This window comes from Artibeus jamaicensis, unplaced genomic scaffold (assembly GCF_021234435.1).
Source record: "Artibeus jamaicensis isolate MK-2021 breed Jamaican fruit bat unplaced genomic scaffold, CSHL_Jam_final contig_391, whole genome shotgun sequence".
In the NCBI taxonomy this organism is placed as follows: Eukaryota; Metazoa; Chordata; class Mammalia; order Chiroptera; family Phyllostomidae; genus Artibeus; species Artibeus jamaicensis.
This window is the reverse complement of record NW_026521814.1, coordinates 1,153,806-1,173,466: the sequence shown is the minus strand read 5'-3', so window position 1 is coordinate 1,173,466 and position 19,661 is coordinate 1,153,806. Positions and strand designations below refer to the sequence as shown.

Sequence of the window (19,661 nt, the reverse complement as noted above, 5' to 3'; positions counted from 1 at the left end):
ACATGATAAGCAATTAATAAGTTACAGATTAACTTTTTAAAAAGGAAATATGCATCATTGAAACATCCTTTGGAATCAAATTTAATATGTGTAATTTTTAAGTAAGTGTAGCTGTTAAATTTGTTATCATAATTATAAGCAAACATCACCAATTCTTCTAAAAGAATAATTTTGCCCTTTTTTCCACAGGCAGTTTTACCAAACTGCAAGCAGTTTGTAGTTAGTATGAAAGCTCATATAGCCTGGAGTGAAACATATTGAGTATTTGTTGCATATTTGTAGTATTTTCTTTCTGCTATTTTGCTTTGTTAATTGTTCTATTAAGAAAAACACCCTTAAAGTCAGTTGTGCTTCCTTTCCTTTCTGCCCATCCCTGCCAAATCATAAAAGTGTAGGAGGTGATGAGGAGAAAATGGAAGATAACTACATAACGACTTTTTCCTTGTGCACTGCCATCAATTCAGTGGGTCGGTTCTGTTGGAGCAATGCTCCAGTCCCCCAAAATGCCTTGTGAAGATAACACTAGAAAATTTTCTTTGTAAGTAATGCAGGAGGGATTATCATTACTAAGAGCCAGAGATCGGGAAGAAAAACACCACAGTATCTGCTTCAACAAAAAGCTTCACCAGGCCCATAGTATGTACCTCAGGTCCATTTGCAGATAATTTCGGAAGATGTAGTTGCATGGAATAAACTCAACTTTGGGTCCATTTAAAGGACAATGTCTTAACCAGTTAGAGGATTGTTTTGTCCTAGAGACTGTGAAGTGAGAGAGAGAACAATGAAGGACTTACTCAAGCTCCTGCCTCTGAGGGAGTACAGTGTGAATGATGCCCTTTGGGGTTGTGCAAAGCTTTAGTGCTGTGGAGAGAGAATGGAACAGGTGCTAGCAATAGGGAGATAGACATCAGAGGGCAGAAGACTTGGGGCCTTGAGCTTGCACACTGGGACCCATGTTCACTATGGCCTAAAAATATGAGGAAGGACTTCTTCATGACAGTGATTTCCTATAGCTCTTATTGAGTGTTTTAAAAATGTGATACAAATGTAAACAGTAAGATCCTGGATCGTAGGAAGCAGACAAAGTAATGCTTTTGGAGGAAATAATTTCCTTAGAAATCTAGCTTCGTAAAGTACAAGTACACAATAAAAACAAAAAAGAACCCCCTCCCACCCCAATGATTATGTTGTACAACAATGGGAGCATCTTAATTTGATACGACTCAAAAAAATAAAGCAATTCTAGCACTTCCACTAATTAACCATCATCCTTCTTTTTCCCTTTCATTTAAAATGTCTCTAAAAACTTGGTCTTTGTAACCAAATCATTAGCTGAGAGACATGACTGCCAAAGGGAAGTATCCCTTTGTCAGACAGAGAACTCTGCACCTTCTAACATATTTCTGTAGATTTTTTCTGAAATAAAGACAGAACCAGAGCTTTTATTCTCACATTCATCCATGAATCACGGGAAATGGACATATGGAAGGAAAAGGGAGCATAGCAACAGGTGATGCTACAGCAGACCCCACTAAAACCAACATGCAGCAAGACAAGAGGCCAGCCAAGAGGACCATCTGATACCCAGATGCCACTGCTGAAAAAATTCATTTCAAAGCTTGGCAGCAATTTCCTGCATCTGTCAAGTTAACCACATAAAAGACTATAGATTGACATGAAGAACCAGGCTGACAAAGAGGGCAAAAAAGAACATATCAAATGCCATAATCATCAAGAGAATGTGGTGCCAAATGAATGTTGCAAATGCATTCATTTACTCAAGTGATCTGGGATTGTATTGCTGTTTATTAAAAATGATGTCAAAAGAAGCCTGAACTGTCTACAGAAACATGTAGAAAAGCCCAAAGTTATATTTGAGCAGAAACTTTCTCTTCTGTAAAATAATATCTCTCTTTCCACTTTTAGAGAATACTTTTTTAAAATAACAAATATTTCTAACGCTTTTCCAAAGGCTTCATTTAACCTATGCCTATCCTACTTCTCTTAGGAAGAAACAAACAAGTAAAAAATGCTAGATAAGAATATGGATCTATATGTATATAATATAGGTGATAATGTACATTCTCAAATTTTTATATTTGCAGCTTTTACATTTTTTATTGAAGTACAGTTGATATACTATACTATATTAGTTTCAGGTGCATGACATAGATTCAACACTTACGTACCTTACGATGTGATCACCATGAGCAACCCAGAAGATCATGGGGTACAGTGAATTGGAGTTTGGCTAATTTTGAGCTTTTTCATTCTGAGGGAGGAGTAAGTTACTGAGCCAGTGAGTTGGGCCACACCTCTGAAGGTCAACACAGCTTTCCTATCTGTGTAGCAACACTCACTAAATAATGAAAACCATTTTTAGTGGCATGAAAAATTCTAAAAGAAAACCAACTAGTAGTTTTAGTAATGGAAATAAAGGAAAAATGGAAAGGCCTACAAGATAAGTTAGGAGAGATAAGGAATAAAAAACTAAATTCCAAGGTGACTCGATATATGATGTAGACCTAGATACACTCAGATACATGATGTGGAATCCACCAGGTGCTTGGTACAGAAACTACAAAACATGCTTCACTGAACTATTTCTGGGAATGTTTCATCCAAGGCAAAAGTGGGTTTTCAAGTGAGAAAAAAAATTAGCCAAAAATGTGGTTAACTTGTGGTCTGGGGAGACACTCAGGAAGCACATCTCTTTTCACCACAGTGGGGTTCCAGTCAGAGTCGGGAGACTGCAAACATTTCAGGGAAGCAATGGTGGGGAGAACAGTTAAGGAGCTAACTGCCACTCTGAGTAAAGAATGACACGAGAAAGTGAATTTTCGTTCTTGTTAACAGGAACATCAGCAGCAGTGGACCACCGAAGCTTATAAAAGACAGAGGTTATAGGCCAACAAGGGAAAAAAGTGCTCAGTGTATATAAAACACGTCTTTACCGCAGCAGACTTGCTTTGCAAATATCCACACCCAAGGAGGAAGATGGGGTGCTCAGACTCAGAGTGGTCAAGAACGGACTGGCTCTTCCACTTGGGGAAACACAGCTGTTCATGATTCAGTCATGAACAGCTATATTTGCTCTGTTACTTACTAAATCCATGCTGTTAAGGGGCAAAAATATGAATGTTTTGATTATATGGTTATATATTTGTATAATACAAAGTAATGTACAAATAATATAGTTTATTAATGTAACCTGAACTTGACTTTAGTCATAAAAATATTAAATGTTTTTGTTCTACACTTAATTCTATAAATGCAAGTAGCTGAAAAATCATGTAAAGAACACTTTCTTGTATTTTAGCTGTCCCACACAGTGTGGAAAGAAGGAAAACACTGCGTTTGTTGGTCTGGCCTTTGGCAAAGACTGTGGATGTTGGGGGCCACCCACAGGCTCATAAAGAACAGAAGCACGTGCTGTCCGATGTACAAGGTTGAGAAACTGGAAGGAGCAATGATAGAGAACGGCCTAAAAGATAATATCACCTTTAGCAGATGTTCACTTACTGTCACATTTTGTTTCAATATGGTTCCATTAATACTTAGAAAAAATACTGTCTCTATCAGTTTAGCTGATAACCTTTAACAGGATAATTTTTCTTTTCTTTTTTTTTTTTTTAATTTTATTTAGTTATTTTTCAAGTACAGTTTTTTTTATTTTTTGTAATATAACAATGGAATTTTGTGAGAGAGAAGAAGGAGCTATCTTTGAAGTGGAACTGGAAGTTGGAGGATATTTAGAGAAACTCTGGGATTTCTACCTTATTAAAAAGACAAAATTTTTTTCTTCGAAAAGGAACCAATGATTATGCAACTTATTTTCTTTCTAAATTGGAGTCTTTCAGTTCATTTTAAAACCTGTGTTACAAAATGAAATATATGTACAGCCTTTTAAAATGATAATACAGATTTATATTGTTGACATGGGGTAAATACCATGATAATGCCCTTATGTTAAAAAATGCAAATGACATCTATAGTATGAAAATATATACTTGGGTACATGTCACAATGTTAACTGTATTATCTCTGTGTAATGAAATTATAATATTTTCTCATTTTTTTCTATTAACTATTTATATTATCTAATTTTTTAACTGAAATCTCATATTACTTTATCATGAAAAGCATAGCTATTTTCAGTTTAAAAAATAAACTAATGTTTAGGCAAACTGTTTTCCTACTTCTTAGAGAGTAACAGACTAACAATGTAAAGTATATAACACTTGTTTTATAGATCTATTCAATCAACTATATAACTTTAATAATTAAGTTGTGATGGCACTTGCTTTTGTAGAAGGTTCATATTTTAAAAGCAAATAATACTTTTAAGTGATGGATATTAAGTAAGTAGGCTGTTAAACTTGGAGGTCTGAGCTCCTTTTGTTGCGGGCTGTAAATGATTGAAAGTTTCCAATGTTGAATTGCACAGTTCAGCAGCATTTTGGGGGTCAGCTCATATAGGCTTATCAGAGCCAATTGTCTAATTTTCAAAAAAAATTCCTGCCAATTGATGTCACACTGGTAGCATAAAATGGGCCACAATGGGAGTATTCATACCATGGAAGTCAGCAAACATTATGAATAAGGATCTCTCTCTTTTATATGCAAAGGACTGGTTGTTAAACATATACCAGCACTACTGGTTTAGTTCCTAAGACTTTTATGAGATATTTTAATAAACTATATCCGTAATAATTAAAAAATTTTGACAAAAAAAGCATGAACTTTCAAAAGAGGTTTTGACCACTCACAAGTTACTTTCTACAAAGAGAATGAAAAATGCTCTTTGTTTTAAGAGAGAAGCCTTCTCTTCAATATACACATAAAATTTCTTTTTAGTAAGACATTACAAATCTTTGTGCTTCCTTACATTTATGTTATTACTACTTCCCATCAAATAGGTCAATCAGAGATTTTAATCTTTCTAACAGACATACTTGTAAATCCTTTAAAGCATGATTTCTGTTGCTCTAACAATGGACCTTTTTCTAGAGTTTAAACAGCATGTACATGATACCAGCACAAAACAGGACAGTGCATGCTTTGTTTCTATAAAGTTTGATTTAGGTAATTTATAACCATTCAATGATTTTGATTTTATTTAACACATCCCTATAAGTTATAGCACTCACACTGCGTATCTCAGACAAACTGTATACCAGTAAACAATTTTATCATTTGCAGTTGCAAAATGATAGGGTCAGAATATAATAAATAAAATATATCCATATATATTCTCTTGGTTAAAAATAAAAGAGAAAGAAGTCATTGAGATCTGCAATAAAACTCAACAAAGGTGTGCCCTGGCTAGTGAAACTCAGTGGATTGAGCGCAGGCCGGCAAACCAGAGCATGGAGGTTCATTTCCCAGTCAGGGTACATGCCTGGGCTGCAGGCCAGTTCCCAGCAGGGGATGCACGAGAGGCAACCATACATTGATGTTTCTCTCCCTCTCTCCTTTCCTTCCCCTCTAAAGATAAATAAATAAAATCTTTAAAAAAGTAAATTCAGTCTTTAAAAAAAATCTTAAAAAAACTCAACAAAGGTGTCGCTTAAAAACTTTAACATTTATAAATGGGTTTTGTTGTCACAGGCATTATAGACAGAAGAATAACTGAAGAAATAAGAAATATACGAAGATTTAAGTTGTTCCAATAACAAATATAATCTAATAGACATAGTTGGACCTAAATCAAGAACTAGTGAAATCCTCAATGGAAGGTAAGTTGATAAAGTGGAACTTCAGCAAAGTACATTATTTCATTAAATTATGTTAGACATGGTAAAGAAAGTTAAAATTTAGGCAATGTTTTTATTTTAAGCCCTGGAGATAAGGTTTCAGAGTTTAAAGCTCAGCCAAGTGCTATAAATTAATTAAGTCATTAAAAATAATGAAGTTGAAGTTTATTGTAAGACAAAGTATCCTGATTATAGATAATAAAAATTATGAACCTGAAAACATTACTTTAATATTTCACTGTACACGTGACTACAGAATATAAAGTAGAAGAACTTGATGTCAATCAAGTCACCATGATTTACATTGAAATTAACGTTAAGATATACCTTTAGCTTATGCTCTTTTCTGTTGATGATGACAGCTGTAATCTGCTGGTCCATGAAAATGAGAATGGTACAAAGCAAAGCTGGAATAACAGCAGCTATTACTGTCCACCATGGATTTGGACCTAAAGGTGTAACGAACCAGCCACGGTCATCTCGGGTGGGCTGGGAAAAATGAAAGAATGTGCATAGTTAATAACTGGACTAATGAGTACTTAATCAAATTACATCTAACATGCTACCAGGAAAACCCTAATCATAAATGAATCTGCCAAGTGAGCTATAATTAATAATACTAATGTTTACAAAGCATTTACAAGGTGCAGGCACCATTCTAAGTGCTTTAGATATTTTAACTCATTTTTTTTCACAGTAGACAGAAAGATACAGATAAGGAAACTGAGACATAGAAAGGTCCTGTAAATTGCCCAAGATCCCAAAGCTAGTTAAGTGGTGGATATAGGATTTGAACTCTGACAGACTGGTGAAAAAACCTGTGTTCTTAATCAATACTCAAATAAGATAATATCATTTACAGTTGGCAGGTTTATTTACATTTATAAACAATACGTTGACAACTGCAAGTAACTGTTATTTTAGATGTGTGCACAGGCCATTATCTGAAAATAGCAAAAAGACACTGTGACATCAGGGGTTCAGGGAAGGGCTCTAAACATGGCTGGTACCAGAGACAAACCCCAATCCCAGTCTTTCTTTCTTATTTATTTATTCATTTGCTTATTCATTTGTTTGTTTATTTATTTCCTCACCTGAGGACATTTTTTTCATTGCTTTTAGAGAGAAAGAGAGAGCCACGTCTATGTGAGAGACACACTGATTGGCCTCCTGTTGTATGTACCCTCACCAGAAATTGTACCCATCCACTGGGTATGTGCCCTAACCAGAAATCCAACCTGCAACCTTTGGGTCTACAGGAGGATGATCCAACCACCTGAGCCAGCAGCCAGAACTCAAAATAAGTCTTTTTGACAATAATTCTGAGGGTGTCCCTAACTCCTCTTGACAGGTGAGAAAAATGAGGCTCGGAGAGGTTCAAGAGGCCCAAGGTCAAAATCTTAGCAACATGGTCAGAATTCTATTTCAGACCTATTTTTATTTGTTTTTCAAGCCCTATCCATTGGGCAATTCTGCATCAAGATAATGCATTTCCCTTAGTTCCAAAATGCTTCCTTATCTCTTAGCAGTGTTACATATAGTTATTCCAACTGGAAATATTGACAACAAATATTTTCAAGTGGCCTCTAGGTGTCTATTCTGTGGTTCCTATGTTTAAAATAATAGACCAAAATTTTAGTCATGGTATTGGGCATTTTATTAATCTGTATCTTTATATTTTTATGAAAATCCCAAGTTCCAGGGTTATAGCCATTATCTAATCGAAGATTAGGCCTACAGATATGAAGAGGTTAACAGTAGTAAGTGCTGTCATAAATTTACCTTGAAAACACTTGGTACTTGTAGTTTTGGAGATGGGATCCCAATGGCATAATCAATTAAAACCATACACAGAATTGTAAGAAAGACAGCAAAGTCACTCACTATGGATCGAACCTAAAAATAATGAAAACATTTGTCACTTGAAGAAACTAAATAGACAGGAAGACTCGGGAACATAATCTACAGGTGCATTTATAAATACTTTATGATATAACATCATAATGTATTTTATGCATACTATAATATTATCATTAGCTTTGTCAGGACATGAATATATATATATTTACATATCTTTGTCATTAAGATGAATATACAATCAGCCTTTCTAGAGTGAGGCACTGTGAAAGAGCTGTAATGGTGATTGTGTTATTTTTTAATATTTATTTAAAAATCTAAGTTTATTATGAAGCTAAGTGCGTGAATATTGAGAACACAGATCAAGGTCACATGGCCAGAATTTGGCTAAATTTTAGGGCTCTTTCTCACACAGGAAACACTTTAATATGATAAACCTGAAGCACCATAATATAAAATTACCACTTTTATTAAAGAAGCATAGTATTTTGGTTTATCTGGGATATAAGTATGACAGCAAGGAAGACGCACAACAGAGTGGGCAAGTTTAAAAGGTACTCTAGGTAAGTCAGTTTTAAAGCCATTTCTCATGCATAAAGCCATCTTTAAGCAAAAATCTGCATATAATTATCAACAAGATCTGGCTTATTATTTAGTATGACTCCATGACACACACAGGAACACACACGAAAGTGCAGGAGATTATTGTTTTAAGCCACAAAAATAATTTAATCAAATTAAACTTTTGAGGGAAAGAAAGACCTCCACCGACAGAGAGAGGTAACCATAACAGAAGTTTTCTGCAGAGGACCCAGTTCTTGAAACATTTTCCCAGGGTACAATTTCGATTATAATCTCGGCTCATCCTTAAGAAGCTTGTTTTTTTTTCCTCATGTTTTATTGGCTGAGTCAGACTTTATAGGTGTTACTTTGCAGTGTTAAATATTGAACTAAGCTGTTTCTCTGTTTACTTTCCTTTCCAAATATGCAGATGCAAACGTGGTGGGTTAGGGGGAGGGTCTGACACTTTAAAAATAAAAAAGAATAGTATTCCAATGAGTGTTGCAGGGGCTTTCCCAATTAGAGAAGGCAGCAGTGGCTCCAACGAGGTATCTGTCAGCCTGGAATAGTTCCCGCTGTTCACTGGGCAAGGAAGTGGCAATCAGTAATGCAGTGTGTGCTTTCAGTTTCCAAAACCTACGTGGGAAGGTCGGAGTTCGTCTTTGGGATCGGAGGTTAAGGAGAAAAGCCTGGAGGTCAAGTGCCCTCCTACCACCAGTCTCAGAAGTGCTTTTACTTCACCTCCCTCCCTCACCTATCTCCACTCGTAATCTGGCAGCTCGCTTACACAAATGTTTTTAGTGGCTCCTTTCACCACAGCAATTGCTCTTCCTTTTGTCTTAAAACATGTATGACTATAAAACCTGCTTTATGTAGGTTTACCTTTTAATCAGGAAAACTGTAGTCTAAGTACCTTGGTTGGAAAATAGCGGCTGGTCTTGAATTGCTTCAGGGTGGCTGACAGAGTAACTGTGGAGAAAAACAGGATCACTGACCAAAACAGAACATCTGGAACGTATGGGTGATCGTGACCGCAGGCTCGTCCAACATAGTCTCCATGCAAAGACTTGCATTCCTGCCAGAGTAAAACAAATGGGGCAATTAAGAGAAAAACAGACACGGCTCTTTCAGCAATCTAACATCTGAAGATCAACTGCAGTGGAGCTGCCGAAGTGTTTCCTCCATGGCTCTCACAGTGACTTAACGGACAGCACATTACACCCGACAAATTCTACCTGGATAGGTCAGGGATTGAGCCATATCAAAGATTCATATTGTGTAAAATTTGAACACAAACCACTTTTAAAATGTTTGCCTTCTAAAATTAAATTTAAGTCTATAAAACTAATCGATTTACCTATCAATGTGTATTTAACCTTGTATCGACTAAGTTCCTAACACCATACTTATTGAAAACGTGATGCACTTGCCAGCGAGGAATTACTAGGGTCAGACAGTGTGCCAAATCATTTAAATACATCTTAATTAATTGAAATGCATTATCTTAATTCATTTTCACATCAAGCCTATAAAATAGGTAGATGTTATTATTTTGATTCCGTGTCTGAGGAAACTGAGACAAGGCGAGTTTAAATCATTTCCTGTGACCTCCCTGCTGCTGGTGGCAGCAGGGCTGTGACACAAATATGGTGCCCGCGGCAGAAATACTATTGCTTATTAAAGAAGAGCACGATTTTGTAAAATTATAGAGTCCAAAAGCAGCAAAAAAGATGAGAAAATTTGAGGTTGGCCAAAAAGTTTGGTTTTTTTTTCTGTATGATGCTCTCTCTAGTAGCACTTAGTTGTCTTTAACTTCATTCAAAACAATTTCATTAGATTGTTATGACAGCTGTCATATCAGCAGGCATTTAAAAAACATCAAAATTGGTGAATTTTTGTGTAGGCATTTTAATATTGAAGATGGAAGAAAATACACATTTTCAACATATTTTGCTTTATTACTTCAAGAAAGGTAAAAACACAGTTGCAATGCAAAAAACATTGTGCAGTGTATGGAGAAGGTGCCGTGACTGATCGAATGTGTCAAGAGTGATTTGTGAAGTTTTGTGCTGCAGATTTCTCACTGGACAAAGCTCCATGGTGGGTAGACCAGTTGAAGTTGATAGAGATCAAATTGAGACATTAATTGAGAACAATCAATGTTACATCACACAGGAGATAGCTGACAGACTCAAAATATCAAATCAATCAACTTGTTGATGAAAATGAAAAATGTGTCTTTTATGTTACAGAACAATACATTAGGCTAACCCAATATTATTACTGAAATGAAACTGTGAGTCAAAGATTGGGCTTGATCTCAGATTACAGAACAAAACAGAAAATGTTACTCTATGCACAAGACCAAGTTCATATTTAGCATGACTTCTCTCTCCACCGTCTTTTTTCCCTGGTGTATATTTCTGTAAGTCCTGAAGGATCATTTCTAATTATTGCCTTGGCCATGAGGTGGCAGCAAAGTCAAAAAAATTCTCTTAGTCCAAGAAACACTGAGCATTTGAAACACTAATATTTAGAAAATGAAAATTTTCTTTTAAAATCACTTTGGTGTCTCTTATTTTATTTTAACGATTAGACTACTAAAGTATTTTTATTCTAAAACAGAGGAAACGACTGTTTAAATAGACCAGTGACCTCATCAATCCTAGAGCTATCCTGGACCAGAACAGAAATGGAATTGTGCTATGGTACAGAGACAGCTTAAAGAAAAACACAGACTGGCAGATCGATCACCAACACAGAGTCCACCCACTGAACAATGCCTCAGGCTGCGGAGTCCCTGTATAACAGTAAACAAATACTTTCTAAAGATTCTAGAATAAACCACGGATAACTACACTGTTAACCAAGAAAAAACAACCAACCAGTAAATCTAATTGGGGCAGCTACCCCTAAGGCTAGGATTCTTAAGGAATACTGTTAGTACACCTTTTAATTATCGGAAAGAATTCTTTCCCCCTTTTTAATCTAACTGCAAATACCTTCCTTGCTAGCTAAGGTTGAATTCCAATTATTCATAGTAAGCTAATACAGAGCACAACAACTTGGCTAATTGAAAAACCGAAGAAAAATCCCTCAGGTCTTAATTATAGCTTTAATTTTCCTTTCTCAGACTCTGAAAAATAAAGTACCAAAAATGAATTCTTGTTTTGGGTTTTTTTTTTCATTCCTTCTCCTGCTTCTGCTCAGAGATACCAGTAGAGCAATTATTAGGCAAAGCAGCAGGAAAGCTGAGCAGTAAAATGGGGAAATATTGGCTAAAGGGTTCAGTTATGTGGACTAAATAGTTTCTGAGGATCTAATCCACCACATAGTGACTGTATTTAATGATACTATATGATATAGTCAAATTTTGCTAAAACAGTAGATTTTAATTGTTCTCACGAAAAAAAGGCAACTATGTGAGAGATTGGTATGTTAATTAGCTTGATAGTAGAAATCACTTCATGATGCATACATGTATCAAAACTTTATGTGGAATATTTTAAATGTGTATAATTTTGTCAATTATACCTCAATAAAGCTGAAAATAAATAAAAACAAGACACGTTAAATAGTACACTTGTGATATAAGACTATCTTTTCAAAATAATCATGAAACAGTTGGGGAACACACACTGCGCACACAGCAGTTTGGGAGCATCGAAGAGAGAGCTAGAGTTCTGTGCCCTGGGGGAGTTAGCCAGGCAGTAACTACCATGCGGTGTGTGCAAATTCAGTTTAAAAAATCTGCCAAATGTACACTATATAAAGTAAATGTTATGTTGTTATTTTTATGAAGTGGTTATAATAGCCATTAGCACAGAACTTTATTAGTAAAATGGCTCGGTGATACTTGTGATGGTGCTTTTTTAAAAACCCTTGTATAAAAAATTTTTAAATAAGAAGCCCTGGTATAATAATTAAAACAAAACAATTTTAATAGTCATCACTGACTTAAAAATTACAAAGTCTTTTCATTATGTATCATTCCCTTTGGTGATAAAGGCTATTTCTGGTCAACATTAGCCATTATCTAATGCAAAACTGCTTTTAACTAATAAAAATATGAAAATTTGACAGAACTTAAAAAAATGAGCTAAACACAGTGCTAGATAAACTTTGATTGCAAAACACTGTTCCCTGAACTTTGCTTGACTCTAAAACTTCTAATATCTAAAATTAACTCATGGCAAGCCAGATCCATTGTTCTGTGAGTCTTGCAGCTATAAAGAATGAGCATTATTATTTAGCATTAAACTATTCAGAGAATATAAAACACATAGAGTAAATTATCACATTAAATAATTTGGAGATGGGACTACAGGGGTTTTGAGTTGATGATTTAGACATAATATCCTTATCGTTTACAGAAAAGAAAATAAAATATAGACGGACATTACACCACTGCATGGATCAACCACCGCATAGTTATCAGTGGTCATCCATTACATGGATGAGTGAGGGCTTAGTCTAAAGAAAACGATGAGGGCAAAAATAAAGGTAGTAAAGGATAAGTCAAGACTGCATTTTAAACAGAGTGTAAATAATTTTATGTTGATTCTAAAGAAAAATATAATGAAGAAGATTGACAAAATAGGCAATAGGTGAAGTGCTTTTTACAAAAATCCTTTTTATATTTAACAGTTGCTGAGAGAGTAGACTTTAAAAACTCTCATTGCAAGAAATAAAATTCTGTAACTATGTATGGTAACATGTTCGCTGGACTTATTATGGTCATCACTTTGTAATATATACAAATATTAAATCATTATGCTGTATGCCTGAAATTAATATAATGTTGCATATTAATTATACCTCCACTTAAAAAAATCACATTTAGAAGGGACTTCTGCCAAGATGGAGGCGTAGGTGGAAACACTTTCTTCCTTGCACAACCGAATCTAAAAACAACAAAATTTTAACAACAATAAATGCAAACAAACCACAGAAAATCGAACAATACGGAGTTTGAAAACAACGAACTGCTCAGCTAAACCGGTGAGAGGGGTGAAGCCAGCATCGGAGCAGGTCCGGCAAAAAAGATCCTCTGACCTGAGCGGTAAGCAGGCAGCCTAGGGCGTGGATCCCAGGTGCAGGGTAGCTATGGGCGAACCCAAGGAAGGCGCAGAGTGGCTGGCTAGCTGCGGTCGCGCATTTGAACGCAGATAAACCAATGAAGAGACGAGCATTGAGACAGACCACACAGGCCCCGGCTCAGGGCGGCAGGCTCACACATTTGCGCTCAAATAAACTGTCAGGGGCATGTGGTGAGGCAGACAGGGCGAGCAGAGAGGACCGCCATTGCTCCCTCTCTGACCCCACCCCCACATACAGCATCACAAACCAGTGACCTGGGTGGCCCTGCCTGGTGAACACCTAAGGCGCCTCTCCTCATACGTAACAGGCACAAACAGATCAAAACATGGCTCAAGAACAACTCAGAGCCCCAGAGCCAATAAATCCAAGCAAACAAGAAATAGCTTAACTTTCAGATGCACTGTTCAAGACACTGGTGATCAGGATGCTCACAGAACTGGCTGATTTTAGTCACAAATTAGAGGAACATATGAAGGCTAAACTAATTGAAATGAATAGAAATGCACAGGAAACCAAAAATAATGAAAAGGAAACTGGGACTCAAATCAAGGGAGCAGACCAGAAGGAAGGAAAAAATGACCAAACAGAAAAATATGAAGAAACAAGAATTCAAAAACATGAGGACAAGCTTAGGAACCTCCAGGACATCTTTAAATGCTCCAACATCCGAATTATAGGGGTACCAGAAGGGAAAGAGGAATAGCCATGAGTGGAAACCTTATTTGAATAAATAATAAAGGAGAATTTCCCCATTCTGGCAAAGGAAATAGACTTCCAGGAAATCCAGGAAGCTCAGAGAGTCCCAAAGAAGTTGGACCCAAGAAGGAACACACCAAGGCACATCATCATTACATTAGCCAAGATTAAAATGAAGGAGAGAATCCTAGAAGCAGCAAGAGATAAGGGGACAGTCACCTACAAAGGAGTTCCCATCAGACTGTCAGCATATTTCTCAAAAGAGACCTTACAGGAAAGAAGAGGCTGGAAAGAAGTATTCCAAGTCATGAAATCCAAAGACCTACAACCAAGATTGCAGAATGGAAGGGCAGATAAAGTGCTTCTCAGATAAGACCAAATTCAAGGAGTTCATCATCACCAAGCCCTTATTATATGAAATGTTAAAGGGACTTACCTAAGAAAAAGAAGATAAAAAAGTTGAACAGTGAAAGGACAGCAAACTCACAGTTATTAACAACCACATCTAAAACAAAAGCAAATTAAGAGGACAGCTAGATCAGGAGTGAACCATAGAAATGAAGATCACATGGAGGGTTAGCAACAAGGGAATGGGAGAAGGAGAAGGGGAGAGAAGGTACAGAAAATAAGTAGCATAGACACTAGATAGAAAATAGATAGGGAGGAGTGTAAGAATAGTAGAGGAAATATAGAATCTGAAGAACTCGAGACACATGTTCATGAACTAAAGGGGGAGGATGGTGGGGGAGGGGTGTGCAGGGTGAAGGGAAATGAAGAGAGGGAAATGGAACAAATGTAATGGTATAATCAATAAAATTTTAAAAAGGAAAAAATCACATTTAGAGTTTTATAATATTTGTAAAACAAAAAAGTTTTTTTCCACTAACTGTCTCATTTACTAAAATGATATGTTTCATAAAATGAACTAGAATTCACAGTTTTATACTGATGTTGCAATGGGATTTGAGCTTATACAAATAGGTAAAGTAGAAGCAGCTTTGGATCGTAATGTTTGTAACTGAGGAGAATAAAAAAGAAACTAGGTTGATTCAGATTTTTTACATATTTATAAAAAGAAGACCCCTTTCAATGTTTCCAATTGTGAGATTTGACTAAACAGAAGTAAAGGAAGCAAATACAGATGAAAAAACAAGTGCACAAACATAATGATAGATTCAGAAGAATGGAGAAATATAGCTGTGAGAGAAAATAACCACAAAGCAGAAATGAGCAAAACAGAAGTTTTTAAAAGGTACAGGATTTAAGGTGCAAAATATGTTGCAATCCTCTTTCCCGAGTGGGAGTTAAGAAAAAAATCGAAGTAAGAAATCTCTTCCTGAAAGAGGTACCAGAATTTTGTTAATAGATTGACTTCTTCTGTTCTTCCCAAAGACTTCAATATTTACACTAAAATACTAACAAACAGCCCCTCACCGTCAGCATATCCTGAATAGCTGGAGCAGTCTTACAGAGCAAAGTAAGAGTTTTGGTTTCTTTACACAGAAGCCCAACTTAATTCTGCCCTATGGTTTCATGCAGGTCAACGCCATTCTCAGTTAATATGTCTTCAGTTAGTCTACTCATATTGTGCTGTGTATGTGTGCTTTTTATAGCATTTCAGGCCTACTGACTAAAAGAAAAATTTAATAGTGAAAGAAAACCCCAGTTTACTGATGAATACTTAAAACAAGTAAAATTTTTTAAAAAGCAATACTTTTATAGTAGTATACATTCAAAAAAAGTTTACATTAGTGGTGGTAATTCATTCACAATGTTAACAAAAGCCCCCAAACTGTAATGCAATTCAAAATATGACTTTTTTCAATGTCTCACTTACTGACACAGTTAGGTTCTCCCAAATTATGTCCGAGGCAGAAATGTTGGACTCCCTCCACTCCTTTAGGGTGTCGTTGCTGGGATTATGGGGTTCCACACAGTTACATCTGAAAAGGCAAAATGTGCAGTTTGTGAAATAAGCATTTTTTTTGTCATTATACTCTAAACAAACATGGAATATGAGTCTTTCTTCCCTAGTCATGGCCTTCCTCCAACGAAGAGATAAGAGGTTAGGTCATCCTACAGTATTCTAGGACAGACCATTTACAGAAAGCAGAAGAGATGTATTGCCAGGGCACTAGATCTCTCTAGTATTTCTTGGGAAGAGGTTATTTCCTCTCTGTCCCAGTCAGAGAAAGTTTTGTAAAGTAAAGGTTAGAACACAGGGCTTTGGGGACTTTTCAAATCAGCATGCCTTCTAGACTTTAAAATGACCATTTGTCTCTATATCATAAGTCAAGAGGAAAAAAATGCTGAATGTCCAAATCTGTGATTATAATTTACTTACTTTTTAATACTGTAAAAACATATCGCTTAAAGTTGCAGTTATTTAATTCATATTATAAAGATCATTAATAACTTTTGAAACTGTGGCTGCTATCATCATGATCACGATCAGTATTAATTCTGGTTCACTTTTTCAGTCTTTCACAAAATGTAGTAAAACTATTAACTTTCACCTTGATGAAACACAAAAAGAACACTAGGCCTTCTCTAATGTGCTGGCGCTCTTTTCATTTTACTCCCAATGCTTTAAAGAGATGTAAACTCTAACCAGCATTAGAAGAGTTTTGCTACTATTGCTACGAATTTACAGGAAAAAAAAATCCTGTTCAAAGGAATTTTTGAACAAGAACCAAAAATTTTGGTTATGGGTCATTAGATCACTGGGAAAATATACTAAAAATACTATATGCATATAAAGAGAATAATTTATTTACAAACCCAAATTAGCCCTGGCTGGTGTAGCTCAGTGGATTGAGCGCGGGCCTGAGAACCAAAGGACTGAGGTTCAATTCCCAGTCAGGGCACATGCCTGGGTTGCAGGCTAGTTCCCAGCAGGGGACACACAAGAGGCAACCATATATTGATATTTCTCTTCCTCTCTCCTTCCCTTCCCCTCTAAAGATAAATAAATAAAATCTTTAAAAGAATAAAAACGCAAATTATTTTTAAAAGAAATAACACTAAAGCCATTAAATTGCTGAATATTTTCTAAAATTTAGAACCAGATCTATCTTTTGACTTAAAAAAGGACTAAACTCACATACTCATTTTCTCTCATTACCCAGAATTCATTAAACAAAAGAACAGTATAAAAATAAACATCCTGGAAATGTCAACAAAAGAGATATGTAAAGCAATGGAATATGAAAAGCAAGATGTTTAAAAAAGCCGATCGGAGGAATAATAGCAATAATAGTACTTGTACATATAATCCTTAAAATACTAGTATTATGCATATGAAAATATATAGGGACAAGTGACTTGGCCAAAGTGACTCAAGCTAGGAAAGTCAGAGCCAGAATTTGAAACTAGGAAGTCCACTTTTAAACCCCAGCTGCTGTGGAGGCGGGATCTGGCCTAACCAGCAGAATCCCAAAGAGTTCTGGACTCAGAGAAGGGCTCACACTCAACAAATAAATAAAGAGTTGGAGCTGAAAATACAGGAACTAACTATTGTTCACTTCAGAAATCCTCCCTGCAGTACTGCGTACACACAGACATGACTTCATAGAATGGCATCAGACTTTTCTATCAGAAATACTATGAAAAGTACAAGGCAAAATTATTTTGAACCTAGAATTCTATATTGAATCACACCATCAATTTAAGGAGAATTTTTAAATGTTGATATTTTTGTAGATTTTATTGTTTTTCCTTGCATGCATTCTTAATTAGAAAGCAAATTAATAAATAAAAAAGAGGTTATGTAATGAGGAAAAGAGTATTACACACGAGAAACTGGTAGAATAAGTGAACTCAGCAAAGGTGTGGGACAAAAATCAACAGACAAAAATCAGTTACATGAACAGTGGACAATCTGAAAAGGAAATTAAGAAAACAATCCCGTTTATGATAACATCAAAAAGAATAAAAGAGTTAGAAATAAACTTAACCGAGGAAGTGAAAGGCATCTATGCTTAAAACTATAAAACATTGCTGAAAGAAAAGAAAGAAGACACAAATAAATGAAAGATAAAAAAGTGTTCATGTATTGGAAGACTTAGTGTTGTTAAAATGCTCATACTACCCAAAGTCACCTACAAAGTCAATGAAATTTTTATCAGAATCCCAATGGCGTTTTTTATAGGAAAAAAAATCCTAAAATTCATATGGAGCCACAAAGAATCCTGAATAGCCAAAACCATCTTGAGAAAGAAGAACAAAGTTGTTGAATGCCTTACATTTTCTGATTTCAAAACATATTACAAAGCTACAGTAATCAAAAGAGTACAGTACTGACATAAATACAGACATATAAGACAAATACAGACATTTTCTGATTTCAAAACATATAAAACAATAGAACAGAATAGAGAGCTCAGAAATACCCCCCCCACACACACACACACATACAGTCAGAGGATATGTGACAAGGACATTAAGACTACACAGTGGTTAAAAAAAAAAAGAATAGTCTCTCCAACAAATGGTAGATATCTACATGCAAAAAAATAAAATTGGACCCTAATCTTATACCATACAACTCAAGATGGATTATAGGCTTAAATGTAAGACTGGAGACTATAAAGTTCCTAGAAGAACAAAAGGGAAAGCTTTATGACATTGGTCTTAGCAATATTTTTGGATATGACATCAAAATCACCGGCAACAAAAGCAAAAATATACAATGGGACCACATCAAACTAAAGTTTCTGGATGGCAAAGTAAACAATCAACAAAGTGAAAAGTTAACCTTTGTAATGGGAGACAATATTTGAAAACATATATCTCATAAGTCATTAATATCCAAACTACATAAGGTGTTCCTAAAACTCAATAGCAATAAAACAAATAACCTGATTAAAAAGGGGCTTACACAATTGTGTCTGGCAGAGCTGTAATAAGGAGTGAAGACCCCAGATCTTGGACCAACTGGCTAAGGTGGAATTGCTCAGCAGCTGCTCAGAAACATTCTCTTCACTGATGTGTTCTCAAGAAGCTCAATGTTTCTGCTCGTGGAATTTCCACTTTACTGGAAAACAAATGTTGACTACCAAAGCATCTTGGATGAGGCAGTGCTGCTTTGAGCAATTATTCATTCCAATGACTAAAACCTACTGTACCAAATGTTCTAAGAAATTAGGAACTGGGGTGTATACCTACCTTTTTAGTGATGAAAATCATAGATTAGTTTGGTAAAATACCCTGTTTTTATTGGGAGACCTTATTTTTATAGAGAGTAAAAATATAACTATATTAAGATTATAAATAGAAATGTACCTCAATGCCTAGAGGAGATATATTAGCACTTATTAAAACTATAAACAGAATCCATCTTAATGCCTAAAGGAGACGTTAGCAATTATGAGAAAATATTTCTCTGTATTTCTGAGGACTTTGTTGTTTCCTGTTCTGTTTTCCAAAAACAAAGGAAGCCCTTATGTTTTTCCTATTTTTGTGTCATTTGTGATTTGTGTATATGTTTGCAATATGGCTAGAATGGAACTTACAAAAAACTCTCAGCTTTGATCTGGCTGGGACGACACCGTATTTTTTATCTAAAGGATCTATTTTTTCCTTTTTACTTTATACTCAATACATAAAAATTATTTTTAAAATGTATGACGGCCCGAGGTTTTCAGGTGGTCTGTTCTAAAATACAAGCACTGGTTTCATCAGGATGTTTTC

At 35.6% G+C, this 19,661-nt stretch overlaps 1 protein-coding gene across 3 annotated transcripts in view; it reads right to left on the bottom strand.

Annotated features, from left to right (window-relative positions):
- Positions 1–19,661, bottom strand: part of SLC4A10 (solute carrier family 4 member 10) — a 273,304-nt gene that overhangs the window by 28,408 nt on the left and 225,235 nt on the right. For all 3 annotated transcript variants that reach the window (XM_037140408.2, XM_037140406.2, XM_037140407.2), the window contains exons 15-18: positions 15,808–15,913; positions 9,088–9,249; positions 7,539–7,652; positions 6,084–6,245 (exon numbers count right to left, since the gene is read on the bottom strand). In XM_037140408.2, the coding sequence (XP_036996303.1) occupies positions 6,084–6,245; positions 7,539–7,652; positions 9,088–9,249; positions 15,808–15,913 (544 nt within the window). The remainder of the gene's footprint in view (positions 1–6,083; positions 6,246–7,538; positions 7,653–9,087; positions 9,250–15,807; positions 15,914–19,661) is intronic.